The 16,748-nt window shown below is 35.5% G+C and overlaps 1 protein-coding gene across 11 annotated transcripts in view; it reads left to right on the forward strand.

Moving 5' to 3' along the window:
- Positions 1-16,748, forward strand: part of HDAC4 (histone deacetylase 4) — a 371,906-nt gene that overhangs the window by 341,987 nt on the left and 13,171 nt on the right. For 5 of the 11 annotated variants that reach the window (XM_085944859.1, XM_085944868.1, XM_085944862.1 and 2 more), the window contains 5 exons: positions 1,696-1,913; positions 10,838-10,962; positions 12,127-12,289; positions 12,487-12,557; positions 15,202-15,335. In XM_085944859.1, coding sequence (XP_085800985.1) covers positions 1,696-1,913; positions 10,838-10,962; positions 12,127-12,289; positions 12,487-12,557; positions 15,202-15,335 — 711 coding nt within the window. Of the gene's footprint in view, positions 1-1,695; positions 1,914-10,837; positions 10,964-12,126; positions 12,290-12,486; positions 12,558-15,201; positions 15,336-16,748 lie in introns of all 11 variants that reach the window. The other 6 variants (XM_085944860.1, XM_085944869.1, XM_085944867.1 and 3 more) reach the window with 3 other exon arrangements.

The following is a 16,748-nucleotide window of genomic DNA, read 5'->3' on the forward strand; positions in this document are numbered from 1 at the left end:
ATCATTGAATTTACAGAGATCGTGTTCGTTCAAAATATTCTGCAAAATGCCGAAACCATAGACTAAATTTTTCGCCGTAACAGCGTGACAGTACGCGACATGCATCTCAATATAATCACAACTTTAACCACAACAGTAAAATTTGATGTGGTCGATTTCGTCGTGCTTTTGTGCACTATATTTTTATGTTCACGTTGTCGAAACTGGAAGATACTGTGGTCCTATTACTATTACTTGTCACAATAATTTTAGTTTTTTTGTGACCGCAAAATTTGGAACAATACTCTCGCAAAGGTGACCATAGAACCATCCCTAATAGTTATACATCCTATGTAACTTTCTATTTTTACCGTGAGCAAGAAAAGAAACCCTCGTGAAAAGCCGCTTTTTTTTAATAAGCATGGGGAAATTTAAAAGCCTCCACTTTCCGAGGGTGGTTAACAAAGACGTGAAAAGTATTAAGCAAATGACAGTTATTTTTAGACGTACAGCCTCTGCAGGTGACATACGGTAGTGACACTTTGGGGACCGCGGCTTATTCGAGGTCGTCCCTCACAGATTACAATAATTTAGGCCTGGAAAAGCGGCTGGCTCTTAAACTTTCAGTTAGATATTTCTTTTTAAATATTATTTTAATCCTTTAACTATTTTTGCTGCTTTTCCTTTCCTCATTGCAATCAGTGTCAATTGACTATGGATAATGAGGTTATGGTCATAGCGGTTGAATAAAATCTTCTTCTGTTTTACTAAGGCCAACCAATGATTAAATTAGCTGCTAGTGCCCAATTAATGAGTAGAAAAATTGACACTCGTGTTTTGAAATTTATTTGCCGTTATTTATAATAGTCGCTTTAGTTTATCACGTCTCACTAATGCTTTTATACAATGTACCGTCATTATATTATTTAAATTAACAATCACGTAACATCCCAAATAGTACGTAGTAATCAAAGCAAAACGTCAACACCTCAGTCTTGTGGATTTTTTACTAAGAGTTGCAAACATAAAAATATTTATTTTTCTATAGTTATCAATCGCGCTGTCAAATATTGTAATATGTAAATGTCATATAAATACCTGTTTCTGTGTTCCAAGCTCTTTGGGCCTGATGCATAATATAATAATATCGACGTTCTGTAAAGCTAACTATTTAACTACGCCATGCATAAAAGAAAGAAGAATGACTGATAACAGTTAGTGGCAACGTTGCTTTTTGCGATTAGAGTGTTAAATTTAAAAAAAATGCTATTTATCACCAACAATGATTATTGAAATTGCTTGCAAATTATCTAATTATTTCTTTTAAGTTGGTATTTGCGTGGAAATATGTACTCAATACAATATTCTTCTTTGTATGACAATGTATTTATTATTTCTGTCTCTGGAATAGTTCCCTTCAAGGAATTCAATGCACTCAGTGTCAACAATCAACATCACATTTCAAACGCACTGACGATGTCCGAGCTGCTTACGTGTCGGCTTATAATGTCTTGGGTCCCATGTTCAAATCCTGATTCTAACAAATACACGTATTATTTTTCAAGTATATAATAGGTCGAGGAGTGACCTACGTGCATTTCTCGTAAAAACAAAAATCTGTAAATACGAACCTCCACTCTGTGTAGCCCCATATGATACGATTACTTGACTGTACTATTGCACCTGTTTAACATGTGTTTTTCTGTCGTTTTGCAGAAATGGCCCACGAGTCGGGCGGCGTCGGTTCGCCACCCGTGTCCGGCATGGGGGCGTCCGCCCCGGCGCTCGCCCTCGCGTCGTCTGCGCTGCCCCGCCAGCACTCGCAGGCCTCCCCGCAGCACCAGCAGACGGCGCTCCAGCATCAGGCGGCGGCCGCCCACGACCAGCAGCCCGCGCAGCCCAACGACCACGCCTTCCAGAACCAAATTCTGCAGGTGAATACTAGATTTATGACTTACAACCGCTCATGTTTCCCCACTCCCGAACCCACATTGCGGTCGTTTTTACATCACGCCCCATCGGATATTTTGTCGTTATTGATATTTTGAAAGGCCACCAACATCATTTTCAGTATTTAATTTAATTAACTTGGCTAACGTTAAATATGCGTTATTCGAAATGAGTAATGACCAAGTACTTCGAATCCATTTTAATAATACCACGGTTGAAAAAATTGGTCGAAGTTATACGTTGACCAAGAATCAAGTCAATTCAAAGAATTGGCAACAAATTGCTTTATTAATATTGTCGATGTTTCATACTACTGTATACTGTGAAAGATCATTCAGTGTAATACACTACATAAAAAACAAATATCGAAGCCAGCTGACAGATGTAAACTTAGAAGCAGTCAAGCCATGCGGCTCGCATTGTAAAAGAGAGTATTGAGGAAATTCCGTTTGCACTGTTTTTAAATAAATAGATATGTACTAAAATGTTAAAATGTCTTTTATTAAATGGACTTATCTACAAATAAATTGATTCATTTTTTTTTTATAAATAAAATTTAGCTTTAATTTTTTCAATCACAATAAAAGTGAAATTTGGTGCGGCCACCACACGTTTCCATAGAACTGTCGATGTCAATTGTGCGGTCACAGTTAAATTTCACGTGAGAACCACTATGGTAGAGTATACGTTTTATGACTTTTTACAACACTGATACGCCTCTTTGTCTGATAACCTCGCATAAAATTAGGTCAAATGATATTCACTTATAATTTATGTACTAATATTATGTAGTAATACATAAATAAATACATAGATAATCTACCGGAGTGCAGAGTTATGAAGCGTATACTCTACATACCTCCACTCTGTGGAGGCCCATATTGTAATCTTCATAGGATCGGACATAGGTAGTTTAAATAAAAATATCCAATATTATAAAAATCTTACATTCTCAAAGCCTGTGTCTAATTCGTTGAATAAAATAAATAGTTTATTGTAAGTGTATTTATGTTATCGTGCATTTTGCGGGTAGGTATTGAATATTAATTATATTGTGTTCCGATTCGGAGCGAAAATTGAAATTTACCATTTTCGTAAATGCACTTTCTGAGTGCCTGGTTGTAATGCAGTGTATTCATATGTGCTTACACTGTGGAAACTAAACTAATTATATGAACACAGGTGCGCTACGCTCACGTATTAAACATATTATCATCTCCATAGTTTCAATGTTTATTCCGTTTCAATTACCGACTCAAGCACACAATCAATGTGACTCGATATAATATTATTTAGTATGTCGTTGCATGTATAGGCGCTAAAGTAAATAATTCTATTTATAAAGTCAATTGACCTTTAGGTGGAGATAAAGTATTAAATTATTAATAAAAACAGGCGATAACAGCTGGCAACACTACCGCTGCCAGGCGTGTGACGATAAATTAATATCAGTATTATTTATTCTATTTTTATTTATTTTGATTATGTTGAGGCTTATTAAATTCATATATTATTATTATGTACGTGCGAGGGTGGTTTGATAAGTACGGTAAAAAAGTTTCAAGCAAGTTCTTTTTAGTTCTCGAAGGCCATTTTAATAAAAGATATCTCACATCTCGATCAAAACGACAATTTTCAGCATTGATCTCTTTCATTGGCAATATTATGTCGACGAAATTAAGGGGACATGTTATCGAGTTTTTTTGTATGTTTTCCTTAAAATAAAAAGTTTAGGTTTTTAGCTCTCCTTGGCAAAAAAAAAATACTTTTTGTCTATCTAGTTTTCCGAGCAATAAAATTTTTTCCACAATCAATGGTCCACACTCTTTATAGATACTTATTGAAATTTTTAATCTCGTCCAGAATCCAATTCAATTGGTTTTTTTACTTTCCTATCAATAAATAATATATTTCTTCCCTCAGTACTTCCCTAAAATCGTTTTCCCCAAAAATATTAATCTCTAACGCTGGATAGTTATTAGCGAGCCGTAACTGTGACCGTTGCAGATACAGTAACCTGTAAAGGCGCCAAATAATTAGTTCGCGAGCCTAATGCCGGGTCCACACCGAAAACAAGTCGCGCGACAACTCGTTCAATTTTACGATAAGCATGATAATTATCGTAAAATTTCTTAAGCAATTATGATAATTATCGTAAAATTTAACGAGTTGTCGCGCGACTTGTTGCCGGTGTGGCCCCACTTTAATACATAATTATTTCGCATCTAGACTTGGTTATAGTATCAGGAACGGTTACCTTGTTTTCGGTGTAAATCGCCGCAGGGTATGAGAGGGTCAGAATCTGTGTGGTTGTGCCACAGGGCTACAGTGTGTAGCACTTTCGGACGGTATCCGGAGCATTATTATATCCTAGCCACATAAAGCGCCTCTACGTGGTCATATCCGTTCGCCGTATAAAATTATCAAAATAAGTATGTATGGATATCACATACATACATACTTACTTACTCAGGCTGTTAAACAAAAAAATAATGTAGGATTTAATAGTCTAATTAAACGTTCAAAGCTAATTGTATTTATTTTGACATTAAAAATTACAACATTGTGTGTGTGTTGTAGTCGACAATAAAAAGTGAACAAATCATATATTGTAATTAAATAGCCATAAACATCAACTACTTGGCAACGTCGTAAAGAAGTGTGATCATAGAATGACATTAATATCTGTAATAAAACGAAGATAATAATTGAACACGGGCCGTGGATGAAAATCTGACAGAAAGAAAATCAAAACAGTTTCCTACTTATCCGAATTATAAATAAATTTTATTTTATTTGTTATACAATAATTATAATCAGTGGCAAATAAAAGTGGATCAATGACTTCTCGGCTCCAAAAACATTCTCATTCGTATACAAATCTTTGTAGTCATATTATAAATAGCCATACTGTCTATTTAATTCGGGGATTATCTTCTTATCGGACTAATTCGCGCTTCCTTGTTTACATTGTTATTTCTTAATTAATGGCTCTGCGGTGAATATAATCCGATTTGGTTAGATAACGAGATGCTTAATCAGCTTTTAATCCTCGCTTTCCATTCGAAAGCACCGGCGGTCGTCCTCGGACAATTGATCGCGAGGACAAATTGGACGCGCGGACAAATTCTACGTTTTTAGACATGCGCATTAAAAATATATATTATCCATAATATAATCAAATCATAATATGTGGTGATAAAAACGCTTGATATTTTTCATAATAATTTTATAATTAATAATTACCACCAGAAAAAATCGACTCGGTGTTTATAGATTCCGAAATTCTGTTCGTAATTATGCCGAACTGTGTATCTTTATATATATTTCTGATTCGTGTTTTTTTTTTTTTTAATGTTTTCTGTGTCGAAAGACACTAGATTTAACGCCAGATGCGTATTGTAAAAGCTAGATGCATATCACCTACTCAAAAACGTTAGATCTGGCAAGAACACCGCTAAATTGGCAACGCTGGCGGTATTATAGTAATCAGGATCGCGCCAAACGGGGGTGCGAAACACTCGGGCGGCAGGATTCAGAGGGCAGAAAAAGTCCGCAAAAACAATTTTATTAATGATATTATCATACAATGAGCTATAATGATAATATTTTCTTCCCATGTCATTAAAAATATTATTTTATAAATTGTGCTTCATTTGATAGACATCTATCGACACAATACAAACGCTTTATTACATTATAATTATTCAAAATTATGTACATACTATGTCATAATTTTTGTTATATATTTTGATGACATGGGAAGAAAATATTATCATTATAGTTCATTGTATGATAATATCATTAAAATTGTTTTTGCGGACTTTTTCCGCCCTCTGAATCCTGAAAAAAAATATATTTGGGAGTGGTGGGATCAATTTTTGGTTGACACTCAGGCGGCAGTTGCCCTTGTCGCATTTTATACATTTTCATACAAAGCAGACCCATGTTTGAATCCTGTTTCAGACATAAACAGTTATCTGGTGATGTGATGCTGATAACTCTGTAGCTGTAGTTGGACTTGTAGTCGGCGTTTCCATCACGGATTTTTCTTGCCTGATTTTGTATTTTTGCATATGGCGTATGGTGTTAAATCTAGCGTTTTTCGACACTGCCAACAGCTTTGAATTTCTCATACAGAATATGGTTCCGTTTCAATCTTTATCAGTTTTATCACATACATTCTTTGTAATTTTTTTACATTCTGACGAAGCGATCGCCTCGTATGCTTAATATAAAACCTCCACTGCGTAAATTGTAGATTAATTGATTGTTTTTTGTAGTTAACATCGCCCAGGATAAAAAAAATAAGTACCTACCTAGTTTCAACTCAAATGTCAAACTTAATTAACGTTCATTTTGTGTTCTATGCAACGCGTGAGGATATCTGATTGAAACATCCGCCGAACAAACGAAAATAATGTTAAATATAGACATTTACGTAGTTTAAATGAAACGTCTGTTTAGCTGAATAAAATTGCCGGCCATTAAACAAAATTGAACCTAACGAGGGTAATTGAAATTTTCCTTATTACCGACCGTTTCTATTTTTAAAATGGCCGCCCACGCGCGCGAAACGTCACAACATTACACAAGGGACAGATGTCGCCATTTTGAATCATTGTACAGAATTCAAATTATCATTGTCATCATAATAAACAGATCCGAGAAAATTGTCAAGTTGAGTACTTACTAACGTGACCAGATGGCGAAAGTGGTGTAAGAATTTTGTAATGCACACGTGAAATTCGTGTCAGGAAACTTGTACCTATGCAGTTCGCCGGATCACACTTCACCATGAAATGTTGTATTGGAAATATATGGCTGTATATTAAAGACTGTCCAACCTCTTTGGGTCGTATAGTACCGACATAAAATCCATCTCTAAATAAAACACGGTTCTTGTCGGTTTACACTTTACAAAAAGCCAGCAGCAAACAAATTTTGAAAATCTGAATTATTTGTTAGGTTAGATTAGGTTAGGTTTTCATTCTTGAATTCATGAATTTTGCCAAAATCAGCTATGAAAATTGTATTAATGTTCATATTGAATCTAATAAAATTGGAGACCGTATAATATACGGTCATCTCTTACAATAAGAAAACTCACGGCGAACTGTGCCACGGTGAAATGTTTTACGTACAATTAACATGTAACCCACTAATGTGCGGGAGTCGTCGTCCTGGCAAACTTCCTAAAAGATTGAAGGATAGAAGAGCTTGCATTAATAATTAGTATGCAATTTGGTGAGAAATAATACAAAGAAATATAAAATTTGATGTGTAGGTATAATAAAATTTTGTTTTTTTTTTGACACACACACGATCAATATTACAGTCGATCTATGTTATACATTGATTAGAATCGTAGGTATGTGTCTATGCAAAATATCAATTTCGATAAAAAAATCTCAGATAAAACGGTTACATACATGCAAATTGTCGTATTACACCGTACCACAGTTCATCGTCAACCGTCTTATGCCAGCGCTCCATTGGCGAGCCAATTGTCCGAGGACAATAAATCGTCCGATTTGTCTATGCTCTGCAACTGTTCAACGAACGAATAACAAAGTCGAGCTGTCAAATGTCAAAAGTTGCGATTATCGTAATGTCTTCCGACAATCCTATAATTTTGTGTTATTTATATGTAGACTTGCATAAAATAATATAGCAGTGAAAACAACACAAGTTTTACGTTTTCTTTTATGAATTTCTTAAATACAAATAAAAAAAATAATTGGTAAATCTCTCATTTTATAATGTGTAAATTAACAAATAATTAATTAATGAAAATGTTTAAAACAATTACAGATTTTTTTGCGGTCCCAATGATTGCGTACTAATGTCAAATCGAATTTGCATAACGATCGACGGACGAAGTCTGGCAACTCGGAGAGTAAAATATCAAACATGTTTGAAATCCAACGAGCCTGGTCTGCGAATCAAAAAGTCCGCAGATGTGGGGTGCTCCACGTGAAAAAAAAGACTACTTAAATAAGCTGTAAATCGTCTGACTTGCGTGCCAATGGAGCGCCGGCTTTACTAAAAAGAGATGGCCGTATTGCATTAGATTTTAAAAAATAACGCGTTGTTAGTGAAGTATTGCAGACAGTAGTAAATGTACCAATTTTATTAAGGCTGTTTAGATTCGACATAAAATAGTGCACACGAAACTTTGTCAGTCATATATATTTGTTTTCTTTGAACGAATCGAACTAAGAATACAATTTTCAGATGGTGCCAGTTAGTTTTTAAATTCAATTAAACCCTGTCTAGGCCAAACCGTAATAGTTTAGGTCAGGGTTGGCGAACCTTTTTGCATACGCGTGCCAACATTTCCCAAAAAATATTTTTCGACTGTCTGACGTGCCAAAGAGTCGGCTCGTTTTTTTAGGAAAATATTTTCGCCGCGGGCCGCAGGTTGCACAATTTTCTCCAATGTCGTCATTATTTTTTTTTATATGTAGGTACCTATTGATACCGAGAAGAATGGATTGGAGAACTCACATGTATGCTGGCAGCGTTCTTCACGAGTATCACCTTGATTGAGGGTTGTGTGGACATCAGGACATATAATTCAAGATAAAACACGTCTTTGATTTGACAATTTCCCTGCGCAGGGACGTTTAATTACATTAACTTTTCAGACATTGGTTGGATTACATCATTAATTACACTTGCACAGGAGTCTTAGATTTAGCTATCGCACAGTAATTATATGGGAACACGTGTTTAAACACATTAGCCGTATCGGCGCGAAAGTGTTTTATCGAGGACGCGACACATGGTTTTTAGGAGGTTATAGGGATTACTATCGGGCCGCTTACACAAAAGGAATTCACTGATTTATAATAATGAACCGAGCGCGACTTTACAGTTTACATCGTAAAGACCCCGGGCCGCACCGAAGGTGCAACCCCGGATGTCCGCTTCCACTTTGGCGGGAGAATGAATACTGTCCACAATTATCTCCGACGGATCTATGGGTGATGAGACAGGAGGGAGGGGCAAAGGGATGAAACAAAATTACGGTATTTTTCAGTGCGGAGTGAGCGACTGTAAATGCCCTTGGTCGTAGGCAGGTACTTCCCTTTGTGACCGTGGATACCCGAGATTCGCATCGTCGTTTTGAAAGATAATGTTTGTGAGGTAGGGCTGTGCAACCTTTTAGTTGGGGAGGTGTTTTGATATTAATGTTAAATCGTTGATCTAGAATTTGAAACTGTCACGCCGGGGCCTTCTCTTTTTTTGTCTGGTAACACTATATATAATATTCATTTGTAAAACTTTTTGAATTTTTTTTATTGGTTTTCGTTCGCGTGCCTTGCAAATTCATCTCGCGTGCCATAGGTTCGCCACCCCTGGCTTAGGTTATGCTATGGGCGATCCGACAAAAATAGTGGACAGTTTTCAGGTCATACTTATTTGTTTTCGTTGAATTATGAATACATATTGGTGGTGTAGTTTTTTTTATTTCATTAATGCCTATTGCCTATACCAAACCGTAATCGGTGTAATCGATAAAAAATATTCTTCTATCCATAAAATATCTAAAATTATGTATGGTTTATTAATAGTACAATTTTAGATATTTTATAGATAAACGAATATTTTTTGACTGTTGATCTACTGTGGCTTGGATTAGGCAGGGTTTAATTAATTTTTAAATACTAACCAACACTATCTCTGCATATTGTAGTATTAGTTCAATGAAAAGAAATAGGTACGTTTGATTGACAGTGTTTAATATGCACTATTTATGTCGGATCTTAACAGCCTACCTCCACCCTTCGCCAGTAGTCACTACAACTTTATACTTATGAGCACCTACCAGAATTTTATATAAATAATACGATAATATTGAATTCTTAATTTATTTTTATTTTCTTTTGCCTTTTCCCTTGTACTTCGGTGGTTTTATTACGCATTTTTTATTAGAGGCCAGAGGCACTGACTGATTTTGAGACCCACCTAGATAAAAAATAAAATAATTTACACAGTAGGTACAATTAATAATTAATAAATATAATTCCGATAGGGATAGCTAATACACTACATTTTGACACAGGGTTTTGAATGTGTGAGTGTCCTACGAAAATCAACCACACATAGACGTGCAATAGTTGTTGCAACCTTCAAATACACCAATATTGAATGAGCGTCAGTGCATAAACCGAGAGCGATTCTCAGAACGAAGGACAAGCGTATTCTTGACACATGTTTAAATTTATCCCGTATTCTTCCACATTCGAGATCGGTTGCCTGTTACTCCACACCCATTAGGTATTTCAGTTCTCAGTATTTCTGAGTTCCTTGATAATACTTTCGAATTATAACTAACAATGACATACCTAAATATCAAAGCATCTCTTTCCTGGAATCACATCCTTTAACTAAAAGTAATCAACTATTAAGACTAATTTTCAGTCAGTAGGTTCTCAATTTGTGAGAATTTTTAAGTAAATATTTTTAAGATCTGATATAATTTAATACCCACGTCTATGACTGGTTTGAACTGTTTCGAGGCCCCCCTTTAATTTTTTCTGACTAATCGATTGCGTCTCATCTGCGTCAAAAATCGGAAAAATCGCCACTGTGCCTGTCCATTGACACAATCCTATCTAGGATTGTCTCAATGCAATAAAGAAATTATTGCACCTGTTGTATGTTAAATTATGCAAGCCTTTTGTTAGATTTTTTTTTAAATATTTCTGGGATGACTATTTTAGAATATTTTTTTAATTCGGCGATCCATTATGACCGACCCGGTTCTGCACGCACTTTGAGTGTCAGTAAATCCGCCCTTGGTTGTATCGTCAATATGATTGAATGTACTCTTATTATTATTCTGTTAATGTTTTGAAGCAATCCGACTCATATAACGGCAGCATTCACCAATTGTCAGTATTGTCCGTTTCCGCAGTTGAAGAAGCAACAGCAGCTGCAGCAGCAGATCCTGCTGCAGCACTTCCAGGCGCAACAACAGCAACTGGCAGAGCAGCACGAGGCACAGCTCCGGCAACACATGAAGGTACACCTCTTCTCTATTCTATTGTTATCTTCTCTTATCTTCTCTGTTGCCCTACTTCGTCGTTCCCTTATGGCTGAGGACTGTGACCACCTTGAAATTCCGTCATCTTCTGAGCGACCAAGACTTTTCACCCCTCTCGATCCTCTGCTTCTCTCAGGGCAGAGTGAAAACTGCCCCCAGTAAGCTCCTTCACTCGGTTGCTCCAGCGTGCCGACACTCTTCCTTGGAGGCTACCTGAAACCACCAGTCTTTACAGGTTATCCAGTCTGCGCCGAACATTATGTCCAAAAAACTGCAAAATGTTTCTCAAACATATTGTCACGATCCGTCCCTTTATCTGCCATCTCTGGATAAGTCTCTCTCGAAGACATACAAAGCATTCGGTGCCAACACCACATTTCAAAGGTTTCAATTGCTTTCCGCTCCCTTGCATTTTATTATACGACTACTATTGATGTATTATCATGGATGAAGTGTGTGAAAAATAAAATGATTACAAAATTTTAGTCTGCCAGAATCAGTCATTTCATAAATTTTTGATTCTTTCGTAATTAACAGATAAATACAGATTTATGTGACGGATATAATTAACTCTACCTGTATTGTATTAATTTGCAAACTGAGTTTACTAATATGGGTTATTTTTTAAAAGTTTGCAGTTACATCCATCAAGTTTCAAACAAATAATTGTGCGCATCAGTTCGTTTGTGTTGTGGCAAAAGATTACATACCATTGTATTTAAGTTTTGTATGCAGACATACGAATATTAGTCTGGACTAGATATCAGAAATGAAAACTGTAACCCCATGTTTTTTACATGTACTATATCAAAATATGAACACATAGTTGTAATTGTTACAATAAGTGCTATTTTTTTAACAGCACCTCTCTTGGGTGTGCTAAATTTTAGACCGAGATAGACAGTTTTGACTGTTTAGACGGCTAACTTATTGTAACAATTACAATACTTCCATACTTAGGTTAGGTTAGATTTATGAAAAACTACCATCGATAGCAGTCTTGTGTATAAAATAGATGCGCAGATAGCCATTTTTGAATTGTACGCAAAATTTCATTTTAAATGTGGACTTACCCCAAGTAATGCCCCAATAGCAAATGAAAAGGGATAAGTTGTTGTCATTGATCCACGGGTGAAATTTCTGGCGTTCCAGTTCTGGGAACAGCAGAGGGCGTTGGAGGAGCAGCAACAGCAGGCACGTGAGGCGCGGGAACGACGCGAGAGGGAGAGGCTCGACGCCCTCCGTAAGAAAGACAGGCAGGACCACAGCGCCGTCGCATCTACAGAGGTCAAACAGAAGCTGCAGGTAAAAATTCTTATTAATTTTTTTCCCCCACCATCTGTCGATGTGTCCATACCTTTCACTGCAAATACTGTAGTATAAAAAATGTTAGGTGCCCTTCAAAGTTGGGCCGGAAATATCTCATATTATGCTCCGCTTTGGAGCAAAAATGATAATTGACCTTTTGTATATAATTTTAATGTAATCTTTTCTTTTTATAGGTTTTCTTGATGAAAAAACAAGCGATCGCATCTGCAAATGGTACAGCACCCGGATCACCATACAGAAATTGGTAACGCTTTCTATTTTCTATTCAATTATCTTTACCAACTTTTGGCAGTAACCCCATGATATAGTCATATGTCATGTACACACAACAGTCATGTACAATTTATACAACAACAAAACACAATAATTTATCGTTAAATTTTTAAACACCCACGGTGACCGCGCGGCTTAAGCGTTGGACTATCACGCCATGGGTCCCAGGTTCGAATCCTGGGTCTGGCAAGTACACATATTGTTTTTCAGTTTGTGTGTGAGTCAGGGTATGGACCTAATAGGTTGAGCAAGTGGCTGACATCCATAAAATGCACAAAATAGAAGAAAAAGTACAATAACATAAAAGCAGCATATCAAATTATAAAAAGAAGTTGCGTTTGGTGTAGCAGAAAAAGAATCATTTACTCCAATGCTTGATTGCCTGATAGAGGTATTGAACATGTCAATAGAATGGCTATTAGAAAGGAATGAATCCTTTATGTATTTAAGAATAAACACAGAAGTTGGTTTTATATCATAAAATATTATTTTATGATATTTTCCATCTCCATCTTGAAATTAGCGTATCCAATCACATCAGAGCTTTGAGTATCATCCAATAAAATTTTCATAAAATCTAATTTAAGATTTATTCAATCCTTTGTACATGTATATCATTTTGTATATCGTCACTGTTCTGGCAGAAGACACTAATTCGAAAAAATGACATATTGAGTTAGATATACCAAAATGTTCCTTATTTCAAACTTTACCATCTAAAAACCTTCTTAATAAATAAACAGTCTTTATTTTAAAGTCATCCTTTTTACGATTACTTAATAAACCCACATGATAGACCATTTCAAACATCTTAACAACTTCAAAGTCAAATTACTCAAAACTAGTATTCTCCAGTTAGTGTGTTCTGCCAGAACAGAGACGATATGTAAAACCAATCAATTAATAATATTTTCATTAATCCATTATCAAGGTTTAATATATTATTTTAAAAACAGTGGAGTTTGTGCAAGCTTATCTAGGTACATGTATTAAATTTAATAACTTAAATACAGACTTATTATATAACTAATAATAAAGAATTAAATCATTAATATTAAAAAATCACCTTTTTATTGCAGCGTAAAATATAATAAATAACCAGTTAATAATTTAACAAAGATGCTGAAGAAAAATCTTCTTATGACATTTTTTTCAACACACCTGTGTAATTTAGGGGTTATATATTATAATATTTGAGGCTGTTAGTTTCAAAGTCAGAAACCTCCATATTCAGGCATTTTGAGATTCGCAAAAAACCTTCATGCACATTTAGGACTGCATAATATGCAAGATTTTCTTTTTGCAAACATATACTGAAATAAAACGTTTCTTTGTCTTGCTTACTTCCCGGGTCTTTTCGGATGTTAGCAGATTTGAGAGTGGGTCTTTTTGAGACTCTTTTACTTTCTCTTAGGTATGCTTACATACTCTAGTTTAAAGTTTAGAAGGGATCTTTATTTAGCTACATATTTTTTCCGGCTTATAAGCGGCGGCGTAAATCGACACTCTGCCATTACAAATCGGTGGCATCAGTTGTTTGTTCTCCCACGGTGCAGAACTAACCTGCCATTGGTGTTGCCAATTGGGAGGACAATAACTATCTTCAATCAAATCATTTCGGATATTGATATAGTCCTGTAAAATATTACATAATCACTTACAGAACCAGAATCAAGAAAAATATTTATAATAGTCAAAATGGAGGCTACCGACTTTGAAACTCATTTACTTTTTCATAATATTATGTATAGCTCTATTATTATGGAAATCTGAGATTTCTTTTACATAGTGTTTGCACATGATACAAACATTTTACTTTGTCCTTCAGTTTAAAATATAATTTATGAAAATCTATTTTATATAAAAAAAATCATTGCTTCACACTCCATTAGACATTATCTAATGATTAGATTCTTAATCCATCATTATGCATCAGGGGTCGTCCATGGCGGCACACTTTTTGGGTATTTTAGACCAGGTTGAGATTCTTGAGGCATCCATTGCACGTGACTGAGCCAGGTTTAATGTCGCTTCTTCATTTACAATTTGATAAAGAGGCTGCGTTATCTGCCTGCTCATCTCCTCGATCACCCGTATACCGAGTATCGACCATAAGTGTTTAGTCAAGTTACTCTGAGCCTTCGTAAAGTGCCAAAGTCCTTTTAAATCATGCCCAAAACAGTGCATATAACAAAATATAATTCGTGCCTGATAGAGAGTAAGCCTGATTTTATAGGGCACGTAAAACTTTCAAAGTCCGATTACTCCATAACATGATTTCGAGACATACCAACTTTTGGCAGTAACACTACGTCATAGTGTTGCTGCCAATAGTTGGTTAGTCAATAATTTAGGTATTTAGAGTTATGAACGGATTATGTATTGATATCATATAAATACGTATGCTAGAAAAAAAAAAACAAGGTGTAACCAATACATAGAATACAAAGAAATTAGCATTATGCCTGATTTTAGAGGGCATGTCAAACCTCAAATTATTTTCATATTATCGCAATTACTCCATAACATGATTTCGAGACTTACCAACTTTTGGCAGTAACAACAACTGATTTTTATACAACTGTATTAATGAAAATTTGTTATCTTCTCTCTAGGGGCGTAGTGAAGAGTTCTTCGGGAGAATCAATAACCTCTGGCATGAGCAACTCTCACCCGTATAGATTACCGACACAGCAGCAACCCGTCATCGCCAAATACGATTCATCTGACTTTCCGCTTAGGAAAACCGGTAAGCTTATATTAGTTTTGTTAATATATCAATGTCACTCTAGTTTATATTAGAGTTTATATATTAATATGCACACATGACGATCTTTATAATTTAGTATGGTGGACCCACAGTAAAATTATTGCTAATATTTCAGTACAACTTTGACTAGTATGAATAACTCTAGAATCTTTTACAAAACAACCCCGACAGTTGCTTTATTCCATAACGTCAAGGTAATAGAATTAATTTTCCCATTCACCTGTCGCTTTCTCTCTCAATTCTCATGGCTCTCCGTGGATTGAGAGTACTTAATGACCAGATATCGAGAAGCATCACAATTAATTTTACCCTCACACAGGCTTTCATCACTTGTTGAAAACTCTTTAGCGCTGTTGGGAAATCAATATCATTGGTCATTGGTCAACACTATGCTCGATCCAAATATAGTACATGTAATCCCTCTCGTCTTAGCTATCCGTAAATGACCCCACATGTATTGATTTCATGTGTCACAAATTATTTCGATTGAAACTAAATCGATATCAATATAATGTCATCTCGGGATATATTTTATTCTCAGAAACAAAAAGTTTATATTTTGTTAGTTTTGCGATGTCACATTCTCTAAAACCCCCCTACGCCCCCGGCATAAATATCAGTCCCATTCGGAATATGGCGGAAAATATATCATATGGACGACCCTTTAATGTATTTTAAATTATTATTTTACCATGTTTGATCCTAAGAAGATCATATAGGCATCCACATGGTGGAGGTTGTATTAACGATTTTTTATGTTTTTTTGAGAAATGGATGTTAGCTACTTGTTCAACCTATAGGGACCATACTCTTTGGTCCAAACACACGTTAACCACCTTGAAAAAATATTAATTCGTGGGATGGATGAGCCTGTTGTTCACCAGACAGTTTCCCCATATCTTTAAATCAAACTAGACAAGGCTAACCTTATTTTCTTTTCCACGTTCACTGTTGAGCGTATTGTTTTTTTATTTTACTGTTCTGCAGACAGGGAGGGATATCCATATCCGATTTCAACTTCATGCGTAATGTCTGCGATAAGGGATTAGCATGCTGCTTTAAAATTTTGTTATCACTTGAAGAAAACAACCATTACGAGCATACAAAAAAATTATCACTGCAACTTGATATTGCCTGCAATAGTTTTTCATATTTTCGATTATCCTGACACTCCAAGGCGCATAAAAACTTCTACCTTTCGGGATGTTTATTTTTGTTGCTGTGGTAACTGATATAGTTAGAAATCGCAAACGCTTGATGGTTTTATTATCAGAGTGTTACGCCACTCTGCTTAGGCTGGTGGCAAAATTAATTATTTTACTCTGGGTCGCATCATCAGTTTGCCATGAATAGATCGGAGTGTGTTCATATAATATAAGTTATGAATAGATG

The sequence above is a fragment of the Rhyacophila brunnea genome, unplaced genomic scaffold (assembly GCF_057557595.1).
Source record: "Rhyacophila brunnea isolate RB1 unplaced genomic scaffold, BYU_Rbru_1.0 scaffold_17, whole genome shotgun sequence".
Classification (NCBI taxonomy): domain Eukaryota; kingdom Metazoa; phylum Arthropoda; class Insecta; order Trichoptera; family Rhyacophilidae; genus Rhyacophila; species Rhyacophila brunnea.